The sequence below is a fragment of the Sus scrofa genome, chromosome 14 (genome assembly GCF_054392235.1).
Source record: "Sus scrofa isolate SSC_HxYL_T2T_F1_AM1 chromosome 14, Sscrofa_HxYL_maternal_Yorkshire_Landrace_v2.0, whole genome shotgun sequence".
Lineage (NCBI taxonomy): Eukaryota > Metazoa > Chordata > Mammalia > Artiodactyla > Suidae > Sus > Sus scrofa.
The window spans coordinates 61,037,648-61,059,238 of record NC_139396.1 but is presented as its reverse complement, the minus strand read 5'-3'; the positions used below and the strand labels follow the sequence as shown (position 1 = coordinate 61,059,238).

The 21,591-nt window shown below is 40.0% G+C and overlaps 1 protein-coding gene across 30 annotated transcripts in view; it reads right to left on the bottom strand.

The window, feature by feature from the left end:
* Positions 1-21,591, bottom strand: part of TMEM116 (transmembrane protein 116) — a 117,982-nt gene that overhangs the window by 6,453 nt on the left and 89,938 nt on the right. For 14 of the 30 annotated variants that reach the window (XM_084995602.1, XM_084995605.1, XM_084995622.1 and 11 more), the window contains 2 exons: positions 7,016-7,089; positions 114-6,249 (listed from right to left, as the gene is read on the bottom strand). In XM_084995602.1, the coding sequence (XP_084851728.1) occupies positions 6,043-6,249; positions 7,016-7,089 (281 nt within the window). In that variant the 3' untranslated portion in view covers positions 114-6,042. Of the gene's footprint in view, positions 1-113; positions 6,250-6,838; positions 6,921-7,015; positions 7,090-21,591 lie in introns of those variants that run through there. The other 16 variants (XM_084995608.1, XM_084995611.1, XM_084995625.1 and 13 more) reach the window with 3 other exon arrangements.

The following is a 21,591-nucleotide window of genomic DNA, read 5'->3' as shown; positions in this document are numbered from 1 at the left end:
CATGTTATTTATCCCCCAAATTATTTTAACTGTTTCAGTTCTTTTGTCCTTTAGAAAATTTATATTCACAATAAATATTTCCCAATGTATACATAGATCAGTTCATCATATTGTACACTTTCAGTATATAAAATTTATTTGGGAATTATACCTCAATAAAGCTGAAGGAAGAAAGTTGAGAAAAAAGACCAAGAGCTTGATAGAAAAAAAGGGAAAAAACATAAAGAGACAATTATTGAAAGATACAAAATGGCCTTTAAACATATTACAATGTTTCAAATTCAGCCAAAATTAGAAAAATACAAATTAAACAACACTGACATGCTACTTATCACCTATTAGTTTGGAGAAAATCAAAATGTATGGCATTGGAATATACTCATTGCTTCAACTATGGGGAAAAATGCACTCTAATACATTACTAGTGGGAATGAAAACTGGTAAATCCCTTCTGGCAATATCAAACAAAGGTACATAAGCAGTTAGCATGAATATTAACTTTGCATTTCTAGAAATCTTCCACTACAAAGATATATATATATGCAATATTATTTGCTGATGACAGTGTGTTATTTCAAAATAATGTAAACAACCTAAAAGTCCACACATAGGAGAGTGACTGAATAAATTATGTGACATTCACAAAATTGAATACTACACAGCTATAAAAAAAAGAGAATGATAGAGTTCCCTTCATGGTTCAGTGGTTAATGAACCAGACTAGGATCCATGAGATCGTGGGTTTGATTCCTGGCCTCTCTTAGTGGGTTGAGGATCCAGCATTGCTGTGAGCTGTGGTGTAGGTCGCAGACGCAGCTTGGATCTGGCGTTGCTGTGACTATGGTGTAGGCTGGCAGCTACATCTCTGATTGGACCCCTAGCCTGGGAACTTCCATACACCGCAGGTGTGGCCCTAAAAAAACCAAAAACCAAAAACCAAACCAAAACAAAAAAAGAATGAGGATGATTTCTATAAACTAATATGGAGTGATTTATAGGACACATCTTTAAGCTTAGAAAGGAGACTGTAAAATGTTATGCTATATGTATATAAGAAAAAAGGATATGAAGAAATACATATGTATCTGCTTATTCGTGCAGCAAGAAATACAGGAAAAATAAACCAAGTATTATTGAGACTGGTGAGCAAGAAATGGGTGGAAAGAATGAAGACACAGGAACAGGTTAATGGCTCAAATAAGTGTACTTTGAATACACTTTAGTGTATAGTACTGATTTTTAAAATAACATTTCATATACTCCCTAAATCATCATCATTATCCAAAATATGGTAGTAAAACAGAAAGAAATACAAACAGTAATGTATGAACCTAATGGTATTAAAAATGAATAACATGACTACACCAGATAGGTCCAGATAAAAAAGTACCAATCTAAATAATTTTGGAAAACATTTTGACCTCATACTAAGGCTAAAGATAAAAAGAACTGAGTATAAACATTGCTCTCCAATTCATATATTTGCTTTTCACACAGGCATGGGTTGGTGAGTCTAAAAATACTTTACACGTATTCTAGGATTAAATAAATAAATATGTAGATTGTAAATAATTAAAAAAGGAAAAGGATTAGAGGTTTGAAATAGGCTGTACAGTACAGAGTAAGGAATGGTACAAATGGCATTAAACAGCAGAGGCTTGTAACCTCCTAGAGATCCACAAGCCCATGTTCTGGAACCTTAGTTTCAATGATTCAAAAGAATACTGGATGATAGGAGTGGAAGGCTATTCCATGGGAACTGGGACTGAGGGAAGAGGTTATATATTTGTTTTTTCTTGGGCCTGATGTTGGATCATTGTACTGGCTGGGCTGAAAGTTTCCTCTCTTTGGTATACTCCTCTATTAAGACATCAGAAGCTCAGCTAAGGAGCACTAAAACTGCTGTCTTTGAGGGAAGCTGCAAAGTAAAGACACTCTGAAGAGAGAGAACTCAAGAGGAGTAGGAAGAGATAGTCAAAATGTGTCATCGTGTAATACTAAGAGGGTTGGAGCAGCTATCCTTCTGGCAGGTAGCATGTTTTTTATCTTTGTCCAAAAAAACTGTGTCACTGACAAAGACCTAGGTCGCAGGGAAAGCAACGGACAGATAGTGGTCTGGGATCATTAGCTGTTTTAATTGGGCCATGACAATGACAATTCCAGCTGGTTACTTTTCCTGCCCCTGCCCTGTCTTCTATGAAGTAATGTGGTCATGGGTAATGTTTGTAGTACTTCTTCCAGGAATCCTAGACAAGGCACTTGAGAATGGGCTCTCCTCACATTAAGCTGCATATCATCTTACTGATAATAGTAACTACTCTTCCATGGATAAATTATAAGCGAGAATCTCTTTATTATTAAATAGTTTTCCCTAGGAACCTGATGATGTTCAGAGGACTGGAAGAAAAAGCAGAAAAGTTGTCCAATGTTCTGCTCAAACAAAGAAAATGGAATATTTACTTCAATATTCAAAGAAAAGATTATTTGTCAAGAAGTTCCCTGTTCATACCATCAAAGTGGAAAACTAGTCTTGCTTTTATTCAGGATGACTGCCTATTCAGAGGATGACCTGAATTTTCTTGTCACAAGCAGCACTTACTCAGGGCAAAAGGGAATCCTGACCTTATATGGCACTGTCTTTGGCATCAAGCCCATATACAGTTCAAATAATTTTGAGCATCTGGTTTATAGCATATCTTTATCTATTTATTTTTGGCCACACCCATGGCATGTGGAAGTTCCTGGGCCAAGGATCAAACCCACACCACAGCAGCAAGCAGCAACCCAAGCCGCTGCAGTGACAACACCAGATCCTTAACCTGTTGCACCACAAGCAAACTCCTATAGCATATCTTAGAAATCAGGTGAGTCTTGTGGAATCCGTGGAGATAAACAGGAGGTGCTCTTAAGCACTTCACAATTTCATAGCAAAATAGAACCTGCTTCAGTTCCTATGTCCTATATATGGCCACTTTCCAAGTACATATAAATTGACAATAAGTGATTCCAAATGTGGAGTAATAATTTAAGACCACACAGATGTTAACAGATTTCCAAGCTCTGGTCAACAGGTACATGAAGGATTCAGTATGAAAATGGTACTTACGGGGTTAGAGATACAGGCAGAGAAAACTCTATTGCTAATCTCCCTGAATTTGCAGGAAACTTCAAAATTTTAAGCACTGCAGAGAATGGCATCTTTTCGGAGGGGTGAAAAGTGATGATGCTCATGTGATTACTACTGGCCAAAGTTTTGGGAAGTACCAGGACCATGCATTTCCCAGTAGTATCTGTACGAAGAATGCAAACAATGCTGAATCCTTTTCTCATGAAAATACACCACATTTTACAGCTTTCACAGTTCATGAGCTTGGCCATGACTTGGGAATGAAGCATGACCATGAGGCCTGCAAGTTCCATGGCCAGATCCTCTATACTATGCATAAATTTACTAGTGTAGATATAGGCTTCAGCAACTGCAGCTTCCACTACTTCCACCAGCTGTTCCATAATTTTGAAGAAGGCTGCCTATTTAATAAACTTGAGATTCGAAGCTCCTTTTGAAAGCCTTATTGTGGGAATAAGATAATGGATAAAGGAGAAGAATGTGTCTGTGGTAGTGTCCTTGACTGTCAAAAGGATCACTGTTGTCTGCCCCCATGCCAGCTGAAGAAGGATTCAGATTGTACATTTGGAGCTTGCTGCAAAAACTGCAAATTTCTAAAGGCAACCACACCCTGCTGCCTCCGTGTGGATGAATGTGACCTTCCAGAATACTATAATGGCACCCCAAGTAGTGCCACACAGATACTACAAGCAAGACAGCACCCCTTGAAAGGAACAAAGTTACTGTTACCAAAGCCAGGGCTGAGGCCTAGACAATCTCTGTGTTAAAATCTTTGGAAAGGGCACAAAGGTTGCTCAGGAAAGTTTCTAAAATTACATGAATACCAAGGGTTTGGAAACTGTGGCAGTGTATCTAATGGGATGTTTAAGGTTTTTTAGCAAGATGTAAAAACATCCAAAGGCTTCTATGCATTGGAAAATATCAAACACTTGTTCCCCATGCATGACACATGGTGCTGGGGCACTGAGATTTCTGAGGCCAAAGACAGGGATAATGAGGGGGAGGTAAAGGTCTATATTAATCAAACCTGCTTAGATACAACTATACTCTACTATGACAGCAACCTGAACAGGTCATAGAGTCAAGGGAGGGGTGTTTGCAGAAATTTTAAGAATTGCCATTGTGTCTTTGTCTAGGCCCCTCCTACATGTTGATTCAAGGGCTATGGGGGTAGTTTGAATAGTGGCCCTCTTACTTTCAGTATGACGAAGAGCTGATAATCCTAATGTTGCCTAGCCTTTTATTATTTTTCATTCCTACTATCTTTTTGTTTGACTACACCCATAGAATATCTAAGACCGGTGTAAATACCAAACAATTCATCAGAGAAGCAAGATGAAAAAAATCGGACAAACATTTGGTAATTACCTTTTTTATGGCAATAAAGTCAAATATGAAGCAATATTGACAGGACTTTTTAAGAATTGGACTCCTTAGTTCTAGTGTCCCTCAAAGTCTATAGAAATGACAATTCTTGCTTCCATCTGTCTTTCTATATGCTTAATTCTTATAAGTTTTTAAATTAAAAGAAGTTAAAGCAGCTCTCTAGGTGAAGCAATCTTTTTCTGTGCTACCCAGAAGTCAGGTCTCCAGAGCTCTGGGGCAATGAAAGGCCTCAAGATGTGTTCTTGACAGAATGAGGCCAGGTTACCATTCATACTATCTGGTTCTTAGTTCCAGATGTTTTAGTTGATTATCATTCCAGTCTTTGTCCATTTAGCTTTCCCCTTTGTGCTGGCATCACAGTATCTAACATTCTGGTCTCAGATTGGTCTTTATGATCTAACTGGAGAGACCTTATATCACTTGTTACATGACTAAAGATGAAGAAACATGAAGCATTTCTACTCATGAATAAGCCTCTTCAGTATGAGGATTTTTTTCTTTCCCCAAAGGTTAAATTCTACTTCTTAGTCATTCACTCACCTGTTCATTAATTTATTCAATAAACAAATATTTAGCACTTACTGTTAGGTGGAACCATGTAAAACTGAAATTAGACCATTTTCACTACAAAATAGCAAGTTCATATGGTTCAGCCTAATTCTATGTCCAAGGCCTATGAAACATACCTTGGACTTTTGCTCATAAATGGAAGTTGAGAAGTTTTTTATTCAGTTTCTTTCGGTTGTGATTTCTCTTAAATATTATCCACTGTAACTTCAAAAGGCTGGCCTTTATTTTCTAGAGCAGGACGGTTCCTACTGTCAAGACCTAGAACAGCATTGAATGTATAAAAGAGTAGGATGTGCTGTGTCTGAGATCCCACTACCACTTTTTTGACAGATTTTGTCCTTGCTTCTTCTGAGTTTCCAAAACTCTTCAAAGAACATAAACCTAGGACTTTCTTTACAACAACAGAGAAAGATCTGAGCAAGCTGGTGCATACCACACTACCTCCCCCACAACCATGGAGTAGAGAGCTTGGGAATACCTTGTATAAATAATAACCTGTAATTCATTCATTCATTCATTCATTCATTCATTTATGCTACACCCACATCATGTGAAAATTCCCAGGCCAGGGATGGAACCCACGTGTCGGTTGCAGCCTTTGTCACAGCTGCAGCAGTGCTGGATCCTTAACCCTCTGGGCCACGTGGGAACTTCCTGGAATTTACTTTTTTTCTAGAAGAGATTAAGACAAATCTAATATTTATTGAAGTAACATGAGCCTATCTCTCATGTGCAAAGTGTCTTCATATCCCTGAACAAATACTTTAACGATCACTGTGAATCTGAGAATAATGAATAGATCCCATCTACTTTACCTAGAGTAGCTACTAACCATGGCACTATATCCCCTTTCACTTAGTTTAAGGCATGGTTAGAAAAGATTTAAGATGTTCTTCAACACTCTTCCCACTCGTTAGTGTAGAATAATTCCAGTTCCTAGGTGTTCTAGTTTTACAGTTTCAAAAAATATCAGAGGTGCTAGTAGCAAAAGCAAGGGTAGACTCCAATGGACTTAGGCCCCTGCTATAGAATCTCTTCTGTGAGCATAATAATGGTGTCTGGGTGTCTGCATCACGCCGAGCCTTTTGCTTTAGTTGGTGGAACTTGTACTGTGTCCAGCCATATACTCCACAGTTGAGCAGACCCTGGGATGATCCTGTTAGAGCCTGGAGGAGATGAAGGGGTGATGGAGCCCATCCTTCAAGTTTTCAGAGATTTGGGGAATAATCCCCATTCTTCTTATTATTGTTATATTTCCTCTATCTCAAAAATCAAGATCTGGTGCCAGTTTTTAAAATATTTTTCTAGCTCTTCCTAAACTCAATCTTCACACTGTACTTTGTCATGAATGACTATGAGTTAGTCATATTTCTTAGTATATAAATATATAAGGACAATGAAATAGTTTCAACGTTTCTCCATATTGTCCCATTTCCCAGATTGGGCTTGAGAAAACTGTCCTAATAGCATAATCAGATAGCCCCCCCAAACCTTCTTAAATCTGATAAAGGAGGAGAATAGAGAATCATCTTTTCTTTGCTCCTCTCTCTCCATTCACTCAGAATTACTAATTTATCCTATACATTTCACTCTGGATGAGAGAAAATCATGTCTATCAGTGTTTCATAAGAATATTATCTGGTAGATCTTGTCATCTGTTACCCATCCCTTAAAAGAAACACATCAGTAAAATGTAGCTGGCCAGAGATATAAATGCCCTGAAATGCATGGCTGCACTTTCACAAGGGTACTTACATTATCTGTGAGTAAAATTTCACTTCCGTATAGCTGGTTATAAATAATATATTTTATCTTTTACAATGTAGAAAGAAATACCCTAAGGGGAAAAATTGTGCCTACTGAATATCAGCAATGTAATAAAATAGGATAAGAGGGTGTAAGAATAGAGATGCTGGATATTGGAGGTGTTACCTGGAGAACATAGAGGGCCATGTGAAGTTTGGTGTCCTGTGGCTTCATCAGCTTTATGATCATCAGTATGGCAGCTGTGAAAACACAAAATATAAATTTTGTTGCCAGCCCTAGCTGCCTGAGCATAAGTTTTCTCAGTATATATGCCTAAGCATTGTGAGAATTATAGGCATAGTAAAGACTAGCAGTGAGATTAACCAGTTATACAAACCACTGGTTTCAGGTCTTCAACTGCTACTCCTCACTGATTAAACTTTGCAGATTATGAGAGTAGAAATGGTGGCAAGACACACTATAGAAAGATCCTAAGTTACAACTCTTTTTTTTTTTTTTTTTTTTTTGGTCTTTTTAGGGCCACACCTGCAGCATATAGAAGTTCACGGGCCACGTGTTGAATCAAATCTAACTTCTACAGCCACAGCAATGCAGGATCTGAGCCACATCTGCAACCTACTCCAGAGCTTGCAGCAACACTGGATCCTTAACCCACTGAGCAAGGCCAGGGATCCAATCCACATCCTCATGGATACCGGTCAGGTTCTTAACCTGCTGAGCCACAATGGGAACTCTGCTAAGTTATAATTCTTTTTATTTATTTTATTTTTTTTTTGTCTTTTTGTCTTTTTGTTGTTGTTGTTGTTGTTGTTGTTGCTATTTCTTGGGCCGCTCCCGCGGCATATGGAGGTTCCCAGGCTAGGGGTTGAATCGGAGCTGTAGCCACCGGCCTACGCCAGAGCCACAGCAACGCGGGATCCGAGCCGTGTCTGCAACCTACACCACAGCTCACGGCAACACCGGATCATTAACCCACTGAGCAAGGGCAGGGACCGAACCCGCAACCTCATGGTTCCTAGTCGGATTCGTTAACCACTGCGCCACAACAGGAACTCCTAAGTTATAATTCTTAACTTCCTTTGCCTACTAAGCCCTTTCATAAACATTATCTAATCTGATGCTGACTAAACCTTTATGCAGTAGGAAGGGCAGGTATTAATATCTCTGAGTTCTGTCAGGACATTTATGTTCATATTAGGTTGCATCTCATGTCTTAATTTCTACAGTCTAAGAAAAAAAGAAGTTAAAAAGGTTGGGAAAAACTGGAAATATGGGTGGGACCAAGGTAAAATTTATATGCTGGACAAGAATTTGTAGTCATCCTTCTTTTTATTTTTTTTATAATTTTTTTTTTATTTTCCCATTGTACAGCAAGGGGGTCAGGTTATCTGTACATGTATACATTACAATTACATTTTTCCCCCACCCTTTCGTCTGTTGCAACATGAGTATCTAGACAAAGTTCTCAATGCTATTCAGCAGGATCTCCTGGTAAATCTGTTCTAAGTTGTGTCTGATAAGCCCAAGCTCCCGATCCCTCCCACTCCCTCCCCCTCTCATCAGGCAGCCACAAGTCTCTTCTCCAAGTCCATGATTTTCTTTTCTGAGGAGATGTTCATTTGTGTTGGATATTAGATTCCAGTTATAAGTGATATCATATGGTATTTGTCTTTGTCTTTCTGGCTCATTTCACTCAGGATGAGATTCTCTAGTTCATGTTTGCTGCAAATGGCATTATGTCATTCTTTTTGATGGCTGAGTAGTATTCCATTGTGTATATATACCACATCTTCCAAATCTAATCATCTGTTGATGGACATTTGGGTTGTTTCCATGTCCTGGCTATTGTGAATAGTGCTGCAATGAACATGTGGGTGCACGTGTCTCTTTTAAGGAGAGTTTTGTCCGGATAGATGCCCAAGAGTGGGATTGCGGGGTCATATGGAAGTTCTATGTATAGATTTCTAAGGTATCTCCAAACTGTTCTCCATAGTGGCTGTACCAGTTGACATTCCCACCAACAGTGCAGGAGGGTTCCCTTTTCTCCACACCCCCTCCAGCACTTGTTATTTGTGGATTTATTAATGATGGCCATTCTGACTGGTGTGAGGTGATATCTCATGGTAGTTTTGATGTGCATTTCTCTTATAATCAGCGATGTTGAGCATTTTTTCATGTGTTTGTTGGCCATCTGTATATCTTCTTTGGAGAAATGTCTATTCAGGTCTTTTGCCCATTTTTCCATTGATTGATTGGTTTTTTTGCTGTTGGGTTGTATAAGTTGCTTATATATTTTAGAGATTAAGCCCTTGTCAGTTGCATCATTTGAAACTATTTTCTCCCATTCTGTAAGTTGTCTTTTTGTTTTCTTTTGGGTTTCCTTTGCTGTGCAAAAGCTTTTCAGTTTGATGAGGTCCCATGGGTTTATTTTTGCTCTAATTTCTATTGCTTTGGGAGACTGACCTGAGAAAATATTCATGATGTTGATGTCAGAGAGTGTTTTGCCTATGTTTTCTTCTAGGAGTTTGATGGTGTCCTGTCGTATATTTAAGTCTTTCAGCCATTTGGAGTTTATTTTTGTGCATGGTGTGAGGGTGTGTTCTAGTTTCATTGCTTTGTATGCAGCTGTCCAGGTTTCCCAGCAATGCTTGCTGAATAGACTTTCCTTTTCCCATTTTATGCTCTTGCCTCCCTTGTCAAAGATTAATTGACCATAGGTATCAGGGTTTATTTCTGGATTCTCTATTCTGTTCCACTGGTCTGTCTGTCTGTTTTGATACCAGTACCACACTGTTTTGATGACTGTGGCTTTGTAGTATTTCTTGAAGTCTGGGAGAGTTATGCCTCCTGCTTGGTTTTTGTTTCTCAGGATTGCTTTGGCAATTCTGGGTCTTTTGTGGTTCCATATAAATGTTTGGATTGTTTGTTCTAGTTCTGTGAAAAATATCATGGGTAATTTGATAGGGATTGCATTGAATCTGTAGATTGCTTTGGGTAGTATGGCCATTTTTACAATATTGATTTTCCCAATCCAGGAACATGGAATATCTTTCCATTTCTTTACATCTTCTTTGATTTCTTTGATTAAAGTTTTATAGTTCTCAGCATATAGGTCCTTTACCTCTTTGGTCAGGTGTATTCCGAGGTATTTGATTTTGTGAGGTGCTATTTTAAAAGGTATCGTATTTTTGTATTCCTTTTCTAATATTTCATTGCTGGTATACAGAAATGCAACTGACTTCTGAATGTTAATCTTATATCCTGCCTCTTTGCTGAATTTATTAATCAGTTCCAGTAGTTTTGGGGTTGAGTCCTTAAGGTTTTCTAGGTATAGTATCATGTCATCTGCATACAGTGACAGTTTGATCTCTTCTCTTCCTATATGGATGCCTTTTATTTCTTTTGTTTGTCTAATTGCGTGGCTAGGACTTCCAAAACTATGTTGAAGAGCAGTGGTGAGAGTGGGCATCCCTGTCTTGTTCCAGATTTGAGTGAGAAGGCTTTCAGTTTTTCCCCATTGAGTATTATATTTGCTGTGGGTTTCTCATAAATGGCTTTGATTATATTCAGGAATGTTCCCTCTATACCCACTTTGGCGAGGGTCTTGATCATGAATGGATGTTGGACTTTGTCAAATGCTTTTTCTGCGTCTATTGAGATGATCATATGATTTTTGACCTTTTTTTTGTTAATGTGGTGTATGATGCTGATTGATTTGCGTATGTTGAACCATCCTTGTGAACCTGGCATGAACCCAACCTGGTCATGGTGTATAATTTTTTTGGTATGTTGTTGGATTCGGTTGGCTAAGATTTTGTTGAGAATTTTTGCATCTATATTCATGAATGATATTGGCCGATCGTTTTCTTTTTTGGTGGTATCTCTGTCTGGTTTTGGAATGAGGGTGATGGTGGCCTCATAGAATGTCTTTGGGAGTATTCCTTCTTCTTCAACCTTTTGAAAAAGTTTAAGGAGGATGGGCACCAATTCCTCTTTATATGTTTGATAAAATTCACCTGTGAAGCCATCTGGTCCTGGCCTTTTATTTGTAGGGAGTGATTTTATGACCTCTTCAATTTCATTTCTAGTGATCGGTCTGTTCAGTTGGTCTGTTTCTGCTTGATTCAGTTTTGGCAGGCTGTAAGATTCTAGAAAATTGTCCATTTCTTCCAGATTGTCAAACTTGTTGCCATACAGTTGTTCATAGTATTCTCTTATGGTTTTTTGTATTTCTGCTGTATCCGTTGTGATTTCTCCTTTTTCATTTATAATTTTGGTTATTTGGGTTCTTTCTCTCCTCTTTTTAGTGAGTCTGGCCAGGGGTTTGTCAATTTTGTTCACCTTTTCAAAGAACCAGCTCTTGGTTTTATTAATTTTCTCTCTTGTTTTTTGAGTCTCTATTTTATTGATTTCTTCTTTGATCTTTATAATTTCCTTCCTTCTGCTGACTTTAGGACTTTTTTGTTCTTCTTTTTCTAATTCATTTAGGTGGAGGGTTAAGTTGTCAATTTGGGATCTTTCTTCTTTTTTGAGAAAGGCCTGTATTGCTATAAATTTCCCTCTGAGCACTGCTTTCGCAGCATCGCATAGATTTTGAGAGGTTGTGTCTTCATTATCATTTGTTTCAAGGTAGTTTTTAATTTCCTTCTTGATTTCCTCATTGACCCATTGGTTTTTTAGTAGCATGTTGTTTAGTCTCCATGTAGTAGGTTTTTTCTCTTTCCTTTTCCCATGGTCGGTTTCTAATTTCATGGCATTGTGGTCAGAGAAGATACTTGAGATAATTTCTATGCCCCTAAATTTATTGAGATTAGCTTTGTGTCCCAATATGTGGTCGATTCTTGAGAATGTTCCATGAGCATTTGAGAAGAATGTGTATTCTGATTTTTTTGGATGTAGTGTCCTGAAGATATCAATTAAGTCTAACTTTTCTATTGTTTCCTTTAGGATCTCTGTTGCTTTATTGGTTTTCTGTCTAGAGGATCTGTCCATTGATGTGAGGGGGGTATTAAGGTCTCCTACTATGATTGTATTCTCATCAATATCTCCCTTTATGTCTGTTAATATTTGTTGTATGTATCTGGGTGCTCCTATATTTGGGGCATATATGTTGACGATAGTAACATCCTCTCCTTGGATGGATCCCTTAATCATTAAATAGTGTCCTTCTTTGTCTTTCTTTATGTCTTTTGTTTTAAAGTCTATTTTGTCTGATATGAGTGTTGCGACTCCTGCTTTTCTGTCTTGTCTATTGGCGTGAAATATTTTTCCCCACCCTTTCACTTTCAATCTATGTGTATCTTTTGTCCTAAGGTGAGTTTCTTGTAGGCAGCATATTGAAGGTTTTTGCCTTTTTATCCACTCAGCCACTCTGTGTCTTTTGATTGGGGCATTCAGTCCATTGACATTTAAGGTGATAATTGATAGATGATTATTTATTGCCATTTGAACCTCGTGTTCCAGTTGATTCTGTGGTTCTCCATTCTTCCTTTCTTTTTTTTTTTTTTTGGTTGGATGGTCTCCTGTTATCATCTGCTTGAGTGCATTTTTTTTTCATTTTTTGCAAATGCAATATTTGATTTTGGCTTGTGGTTGCCCTGTTTTTTAAGTATGCTAACCCCTTCCTATAATTGTGTGTTTTAGCCTGATGGTCCTGTAAGTTCAAACACTTCATTACTATATTAAAATTAAGAAGAGAAACATACAAAGAAACAAACATAAAGGGTTATTTATTTCCTAACATCCCTTGCCCACATTTTATGGTTTTGATGACCCTTTTTTTTTCTTTTTAATTTTATTTTGTTTGAAGCATGTTCATGATTAAATCTGTATGCTGGCTTATTTGAATGACTGCTCTCTGATTGCGGTTTCCTCAGTCCTAGTTCTTCCTCTTCTTCTTTTTTTTTTTCTTTTCTTTTTTCTTCCCTTTCCTTCCTTTCTTTTCGGTTTAGAGAAGCCCTTTCAATATTTCCTTTAACCTGGGTTTTGTGTTGCTGTATTCTTTAAGTTTTTGTTTGTTGGGAAAAATTTTTATTTCCCCTTCTATTTTAAATGATATTCTTGCTGGATAGAGTATTCTAGGTTGCATATATTTTCCTTTTGGCACTTTAAATATCTCTTGCCATTCCCTCCTGGCCTGTAGTGTTTCTGTAGAGAAATCAGCTGATATTCTTATGGGGGTTCCCTTGTAGGTAACATTCTGCTTTTCTCTTGCTGCCTTTAGGATCCTCTCTTTATCATTAACTTTTGCCATTTTTATTATGATGTGTCGTGGTGTGGGTCTGTTTGGGTTCAGTTTGTTTGGGGCCCTCTGTGCTTCTTGTATCTTGAACCCAGTATCCTTTAGATTTGGGAAGTTTCCAGCGATAATTTCTTCAAATATATTTTCCATCCCCTTATCTCTTTCTACTCCTTCTGGAATTCCTATTATGCGTAGATTGGTCCACTTTATATTATCCCATAGGTCTCTTATATTGCTTTCCAGTTTTTTGATTCGGTTTTCTGTCTGTTGACCGGATTGAGTGAGTTCCATTATTCTATCTTCCATATCACTGATTCGTTCTTCTGCATTATTCATTCTGGTTTTTACTGCCCTTAGTTCAGTTTGCATCTCTGCAAATGAATGTTCTAGTTTTTCTTGGCTCCTCCTTATGTTTTCTAGTTTCTTTCTGAGGGTATCTGCATTACTGTTCATATCTTCTCTTAATTCCTTCAGTATTTTCACTATTTCTCTTTTGAACTCCAGGTCTGTCTGACTGCAGAGATGTGTTTCATTGTTGACTGTTTTAGGTGAGTTCTCCTGTTGGTTTGACTGGCGGTGGTTTCTCAGCTTCTTCATCTTGCTTGTTGTTTTCTTTCTCCTGAGGGAGTTGTACTCTCCGGTATCGGGCAGTGTTTGCCTTGTCACTGCTGTGGAATATTTCCTGAGGGCTGGCGTTGTTGGTCAATCTTTTTTGAGGCAGTGTGGCTTTTCTGGAGTGTTGATGGGGCTAACAGTGTTTCTTTGAAGCAAAGGAGGACTTCCTGAGGGCAGACAGGACTGGGAGGTCCACACCACGATGGTAGCAGATTTCACTTGGTTAGGCAGAGCTTGCTCTGGTGTTTTTAGGCTGTGGGGTTTCTTGCAGGGGGTTGACGGTGTTGGGCAGCTGTTCCTCAGGGGTGCAGCACCCCCTGGGGGCTGGAGCAGCTATCTGGGTCACTGAGAACCTAAGAGGCTCTTCCCTAGGGCAGCCCAACTCAGAAGGACGGCCTGCGAATGTAGGCGGATCTTTTCACAGTCTGGCCAAGCTTGTTGCAGCTTTTCTGGGGTGCAGGGGCTCCTCCAGGGGGCTGGTGGTGCTGAGCAGCTATTCCGTGGGAGTGGGGCACCCCCTGAGGGCTTGGGTGGGTAGCAGGGCCACTGAAAACCCAAGAGGCTCCTCCCCAGGGCAGCCCGACTCAGAAAGACCATCTGAGATCTTTTCCCGACTCGGCCAGGCTTGTTGCAGCTTTTCTGGGCTGCAGGGGGTCCTGCCTGGAGCTGGCAGTCCTATGCAGCTGATCCACTAGGTCTCGGCACCCCCTGGGGGCTTTGGCTGGTAGCAGGGCCGCTGAAAACCCAAGAGGCTCCTCCCTGGGGCAGCCTGACTCAGAAAAACCGTCTGAGATCTTTTCCCGACTCAGCCAGGCTTTTTGCAGCTTTTCTGGGCTTTAGGGGGTCCTGCCTGGAGCTGACAGTCCTGTGCAGCTGATCCTATAGAGCTTGTCACCCCCTGGGGGCTTGGGTGGGTAGCAGGGCTGCTGGAAATCCAGGAGGCTCCTCCCCGGGGCAGCCTGACTCAGAAAAACTGTCCGAGAATTAGGCAGATCTATTCACAGCCTGGCTAGGCTTGTTCTAGCTTTTCTGGGCTGCAGGCCTTTTCTCGGGGGCTGGTGGTATTTGGTGCTGCTCTGCGGAAGTGTAGCCCCTCCAAAGGGCAAGCAGGCCTGTGCAGGGACAGCCCCTGCGGTGGTAGGCTTCAGGCAATTGTTGAGGCCAGTCCTCCCGGATGGCAGGCAGCCCCAGGTCTGGCAAGAGCGTAGGGGGTGGCGGGGGTGGGGGGAGGGGATGTACTGGGAAGCACAGCTTTCAGCTAGCTAGCGGGCCTGTAAACTTGCTGTGGCGTGGGGGGTATTCTATGGGGACCCACCCCTTCTTCTCTCCCCTCCCCAGCACGGGTGCAGACCAGGCTCTTCTCCCAGGTTCCCCCTGATGCGGCTTTCCACTTCCCCTCCCCTAGAGTATTGCTCCCTTCCTCTGCGACAGCTTTGTTTTCTAGTCTCCCAGGCAGTCTCTGCCCTGTCAGATGGTTTCTAGACCTCCCAAGCAGTTTCCGCTCCGCCCTGCCCCCCAGCCCGTTCTCGGGGACTAACCTCTGGAGCTGAGGTCTCGGTGCCCAGCCCCCACCCAGACGTCCCCCGGCCCTTTCTCGGGGACTAACCTTCGGAGGCGAGGTCTCGGTGCCCAGCCCCCACCCAGGCGTTCCCCAGCCCTTTCCTGGGGACTAACCTCTGGAGCCAAGGACTCGGTGCCCAGCCCCTACCCAGGCGACTGTGCCCGTAGTTCAGATGGTCTGTTCGGTTCTTGATCGGCTTTTCCGTACTCCAACTTACTGCTACATTCTTCTCTGCATCTGGAGATTCCTCCGGTTCGTTTGATCTTTCCCCCGTATAGGTGACTTTCCAGGGTGCGGGATCCCTTTCTCCTCCGCAGTTCCCTTTCGGGAGCGCCCGTCCCTCTCGGATTCACCTTCTCTCACTCTCCTCTTTTCTCCCGTTCTGCCCAGTAATGTCACGAACTTTTTGCTGTTATTGGAGTTTAGGTTCCTCTGCCAGCGACTGGTTGCTGTTCTGTGCGAGTCATTTATTTTGTAGATGTGCTTTTTTTGTTGTGTTTGTGGGAGAGGGCGAGCGTGTCCCCCTACTCCTCCGCCATCTTGTCCTCTCTCTAGTCATCCTTCTTGATGAGGCTATTCTGCCTGATCACAACTCAATGGTTATCCTTTTCATTGCCTAGATCTTTCCATTAAGATACCCCCCTGAGCCAGAGTCAGAGACAAGATGGCAAAGTAGAAGGACTCAAACTCATTCTTCTCTCAGGAAAACAACAAAATTATAACTAACTGCTGAATAATCATCAACAAAATAGACTGGAAACTATGAAAAAATATATCCTATACCCAAAGAGAAAGAAGCAGCCACATTAAGACATTAGGAGGAGTGCTTTCACTATATAAGCAATTCCATATCCATGAGGTAGGTGACTCACAGATTAGAAAATAACTATATTACAGAGGCTCTCCCAGAGGAGTGAGAGTTTCGAACTGCATGTCAGGATCCCCAGCCTGGGCGTCTGACACTGGGAGGAGGAGCCCCCAAAGCATTTGGCATTGAAGACCAGCAGGCCACATGTTCAGGGGCTCCACAGGACTGGGGGAAACAGAGACTCCATTCTTGGAAGGCACACAGGGTATCACCTGCAATGGGTCTCAGGGCAAAGCAGGGACTCCGTAAGAATTGGGGTCAGACCTACCTGTGGGTCTTGGAGGGTCTCCTGGGAAAGCAAAGGGTGGTTGTGGCTTGCTGTGGGGGCAGTACATTGTGGAGGCTGAGGTCTTGGGAATAATCATCAACATGAACTCCCCAGGAGGCTGCCATTTTGGAAAAATATAGCCTCACCTATCAGAGCTGAAAAGCCCCAGGCTGAACAACACATAGCATAGGAACACAGCCCCACCTATCAGCAAACAGGCTGCCTAAAGTCCTCTTAGGCACCCAGCTATCTCTAATCACAAACAGAGACAAAGCCCCACCCACCAGAAGGACAAGACTCAGCTCCTCCTACCAGTGGTTAGGCACCAGTCCCTCCAACCAAGAGGCCTGGCACAGCCACTGTATCAACTTCACCCACAAAAGGGTAGACACCAGAAGCAAGGGAGGTTACAAACCTGTAGCGTGGCAACAGCCTTGTACCCTGCAGAAAAAAGATCACACAGAAAGCTATACAAAATGAAAAGACAAAGAAATATGACCCAGATGAATGAGCAAGACAAAACCCCAGAAAAACACCTAAGTGTACTGGAGATAAGCAACCTCCATGAAAAAGACTTTAGAGTAATGAGAGTGAGGATGATCCAAGATCTTGGGGAACAAATGGAGGCAAAGATTGATAAATTATAAGAAACACTTAACAAATAAATATAAGATTTAAAGATTAAACAAGCAGAGGTGCAAAATACAATAACCCAAATAAAAAATTCACAAGAAGGAAACAAGAGCAGAATACAGGAGGTAAAAGAACAAATAAGTGAAGTGGAAGACAGACTGGTGGAAATCACTGACATGGAACAGAATAAAGAAAAAAGAATGAAAAGAAATGAGGACAGTCTAGGAGAACCCTGGGACAACTTTAAATGCATCAACATTTGCATTATAGTGATGCCAGAAGGAGAAGAGGGAGAGAAAGGGTCAGAGATATTTGAAGAGCTAATAGCTGGAAACTTCCCTAACATGGGAAAGGAATCACTCACTCAAATCCAGGAAGCACAACAAACACCATATAGAATAAATCAAAGGAGGAACACCCCAAGACATATATTAATCAAACTGACCAAAATTAAAGACAAAGAGAAAATACTGAAAGCAGCTAGGGAAAGAAACAAATAACATACCAGGGAACCCTGATAAGGTTATCAGCAGGTTTTTCAGCAGAAAATCTGCAGGTCAGAAGGGAGTGGCATGATATACTTAATGCAATGAAAGGAAAAAACCTCCAACCAAGATTACTTTACCCAGCAAGGCTCTCATTCAGATTTGAAGGAGAAATCAAAAGCTTCGCAGATGAGCAAAACCTAAGAGAATTCAACACCACTAAACCAGCTTTACAACAAACATTAAAGGAACTTCTCCAGGTGGAAAAGAAAAGACCACCATTATAAAAAAGAAAATTACAAATAAGAAGGCTCACTGGTAAAGGCAGACAAATAGCAAAGGTAAGAAATCATCCATGCAAATATGAGAGTAAAACCAGCCATCATGAGAAGAGGAGGGTACAAATGCAGGATACTGGAAATACATTTGCAATTAAGATACCAGCAACTTAAAACAATCTTGTATAGGAGTTCCTGCCGTGGCTCAGTGGTAACAAATCCAACTGCTATCCATAAGGATGCAAGTTTGATCCTTGGCCCTGCTCAGTGGGTTAAGGATCTGATATTTCTGTGAGCTGTGGTATAGGTCACAGATGGGGCTTGGATCTGGCATTGCTGTGGCTGTGGTGTAGGCCAGCAGTTGCAGCTCTGATTCAATCCCTAGCCTGGGAATTTCTATGTGCCGCAGGTGTGGCCCTAAAAGTCTTATGTATATACAATCTCCTATATCAAAACCTCATAGTAACTGCAAACCAAAAACCTATAATTGACACATGCACAAATAAGAAAAAGCAATCCAAACATGACACTAAAGATAGTCATCAAACCGCAAAAAAAGAGAATAAAAGAAGGGAAGAAAAAAGACCAACAAAAACAAATCCAAAACAATTAACAAAATGGCAATAAGAACAGTACAACAGAAAAAAAATAATGTATTAGGGAAATAAAAAGCTAAATAAAAAATAAAAATAAAGTAAAATGAAAAAAAAAGAATATGTATATCAATAATTACCTTACATATAAATGGACTAAATGCCCTGACCAAAAGACATAGACTGACTGAATGGATACAAAAACAAGACCCATATATATCCTGTCTACAAGAAACGTACTTCAGTTCCAGGGACCCACAAACTAAAGTGAGAAGATGAAAGAAGATATTCCATGCAAAGAGAAATCAAAAGAAGCTGGAGTAGCAATACTCATATCAGACAAACAGACTTTAAATAAAATAAAGATGGTTATAAGACACAAAAGGACATTACATAAAGGATTAATCCAAGAAGAAGATATAACAATTGTAAATACATATACACGCAACATAGGAGCACCACAATATATAAGGCAACTGCTAAAATGCTTAAAAGGAGAAATCAACAATAACACAATAATAGTTGGGGGATTTTAACACCCCACTTACAGGCAGATTATCCAGACAGAAGATCAACAAGGAAACACAGGGCTTAAATAATGCATTAGATCACATGGACTTAATAGATGCTTATAGAATATTCCATCCCAAAGTAGCAGAATACACATTTTGTTCAAGTGCACATGGAACATAGTCTAGGACAGATCACATTCTGGGCCACAAATCAAGCCTCAGTAAATTTAAGTAAACTGAAATCATATCAAGCATCTTTTCCAACCACAATGCTATGAGACTAGATGTCTTAAAAGATTCTAAGAAAAAAACTGCAAAAAAATCCAGACATGTGGAGACTAGATAATATGCTACTAAACAACCAATGGATCACTGAAGAAATCAAAGAGGAAATAAAAAAATACCTAAAGACACAATGATCTAAAACCTATGGGATGGGAGTTCCCATCCTGGCTCAGCGGAAACAAGTCTGACTAGGAACCATGAGGTTGCGGGTTCAATTCCTGACCTTGCTCAGTGGGTTAAGGATCTGGCATTGTCATGAGCTATGGTGGAGGTCATAGATGGTAGATGGGGCTCGGATCTGATGTGGCTGTGGCTGTGGCATAGGCTGGCAGCTACAGCTCCAATTCAACCCATAGCTCCAATTCGACCCCTGGGAACCTCCAAAAATAGAACCTATGAGATGCAGCAAAAGCAGTCCTAAGGGGAGAGTTTATAGCAATACAAGCCTACCTCAGGAAACAAGAAAAAACTCAAATAAACAACCTAACCTTATACCTAAAGGAACTAGAGAAAGAAGACTAAACAAAACCCAAAGTTAGTAGAAGGAAAGATATCATAAAGATCAGATCAGAAATAAATGAAAAAGAAATGAAGAAAACAATAGAAAAGATCACTGAAATTAAAAGCTGATTCTTTGAAGATATCAACAAAATTGATAAACCCTTAGCGGGCTTATAGAGAAATAAAGAACAAGGACTCAAATCAATAAAATTAGAAATGAAAAAGGAGAAGTTATGATAGATATCACAGAAATACAACAAATCATATGCAACTACTACAAGCAACTATATGCCAATAAAATGGATAACCTAGAAGAAATGGACAAATTCTTAGGTACGATATTCCAAGACTAAACTAGGAAGAAATAGAAAAGATGAATGAATCAAACACAAGTACTGAAATTGAAACTATTATTTAAAAACTTCCAACAAACAAAAGTCCAGGACCAGATAGCTTCACAGGAGAATTCTATCATTTAGAGAAGAGTTAATACCTATTCTTCTGAAGCTCTTCCAAAAAATTGCAGTGATAGGAACATTCCCAAACTCATTCTATGAGGCCATCATTACCCTGATACCAAAACTAGGCAAAGATACCACCAAAAAAGAAAATTACAGGCTTAGAGTTTCCGCTGTGGCACAATGGGATCAGTGGCATCTTGGGAGTTCTGGGACACAGGTTCAATCCCCAGCCCAGCAAAGTTAAATATCTGGCATTGCCAAAGCTGTGTCTTAGGTAGCAACCACAGCTTAGATCTGATCCCTGGTCCAGGAACTCTCTATGTCTCAGAGTGGCCAAAAAAGAAAAAGAAAATTATAGGCCAATATCACTGATGAACAGAGATGCAAAAATCCTCAAAAAATTTAAGCAAACAAAATCCAGCAATACACTGAAAAGATCATATACTATGATCAAATGGGACTTATCCCAGGGATGAAAGGATTTTTCAATAGCTGCAAATCAATCAGTGCAATACACCACATTAACAAACTGAGGAATAAAAACCATATGATCATATCAATAGATGCAAAAAAGCTTTTGATAAAGTCCAATACCCACTTCTGATAAAAGCCCTCCAGAAAGTGTATATAGAGGGAATCTACCTCAACATAATAAAGGCCATATACAACAAACCCACTGCTAACATCATTCTCAACAGCGAAAAGCAGAAAGAATTCTTGCTAAGATCAGAAACAAGGCAAGGATGTACACTCTTGGCACTTTCAGTCAACATAGTTTTGGAAGTCCTAGCTGCAGCAATCAGAGAAGAAAAAGAAATAAAAGGAATCCAAATTGGAAAGGAAGAAGTAAAACTATTACTGTTTACAGATGACATGATATTATACGCAGAAAATCCTAAAGACACTACTAGAAAATTCTTAGAGGTCATCAATGAATTTGGTAAAGTTGTAGGATACAAAATTAATACACAGAAGTCTATTGTATCTCTATAAACTAATAGTGAAAAATCAGAGGAGAAACTATGGAAACAGTCCCATTTGCTATCATATCAAAATAATAAAATATGTAGGAATAAATTTACCTAAAGAGACAAAAGACCTGTACTCCGAAAACTATATGACACTGATGAAAGAAATCAAAGGTGATACAAACAGATGGAAAGATATAACATGCTCTTAGATTGGAAGAATCAATATTGTCAAAATGACTGTACTACACAAGGCAAGCTACAGATTCAACATAATCCCTATTAAATTACCAATGGCATTTTTCACAGAACCAGAACAAAAAAAGTTTTAATTTGTATGGAACACAAAAGACCCTGAAGAGCCAAAGCCATCCTGAGAAAGAAAAATGGAGTTGGAGGAATCGGTCCCCCTGACTTCAGACTATACTACAAAGCTTCAGTCATCAAAATGGTATGATACTGGCACAAAAAT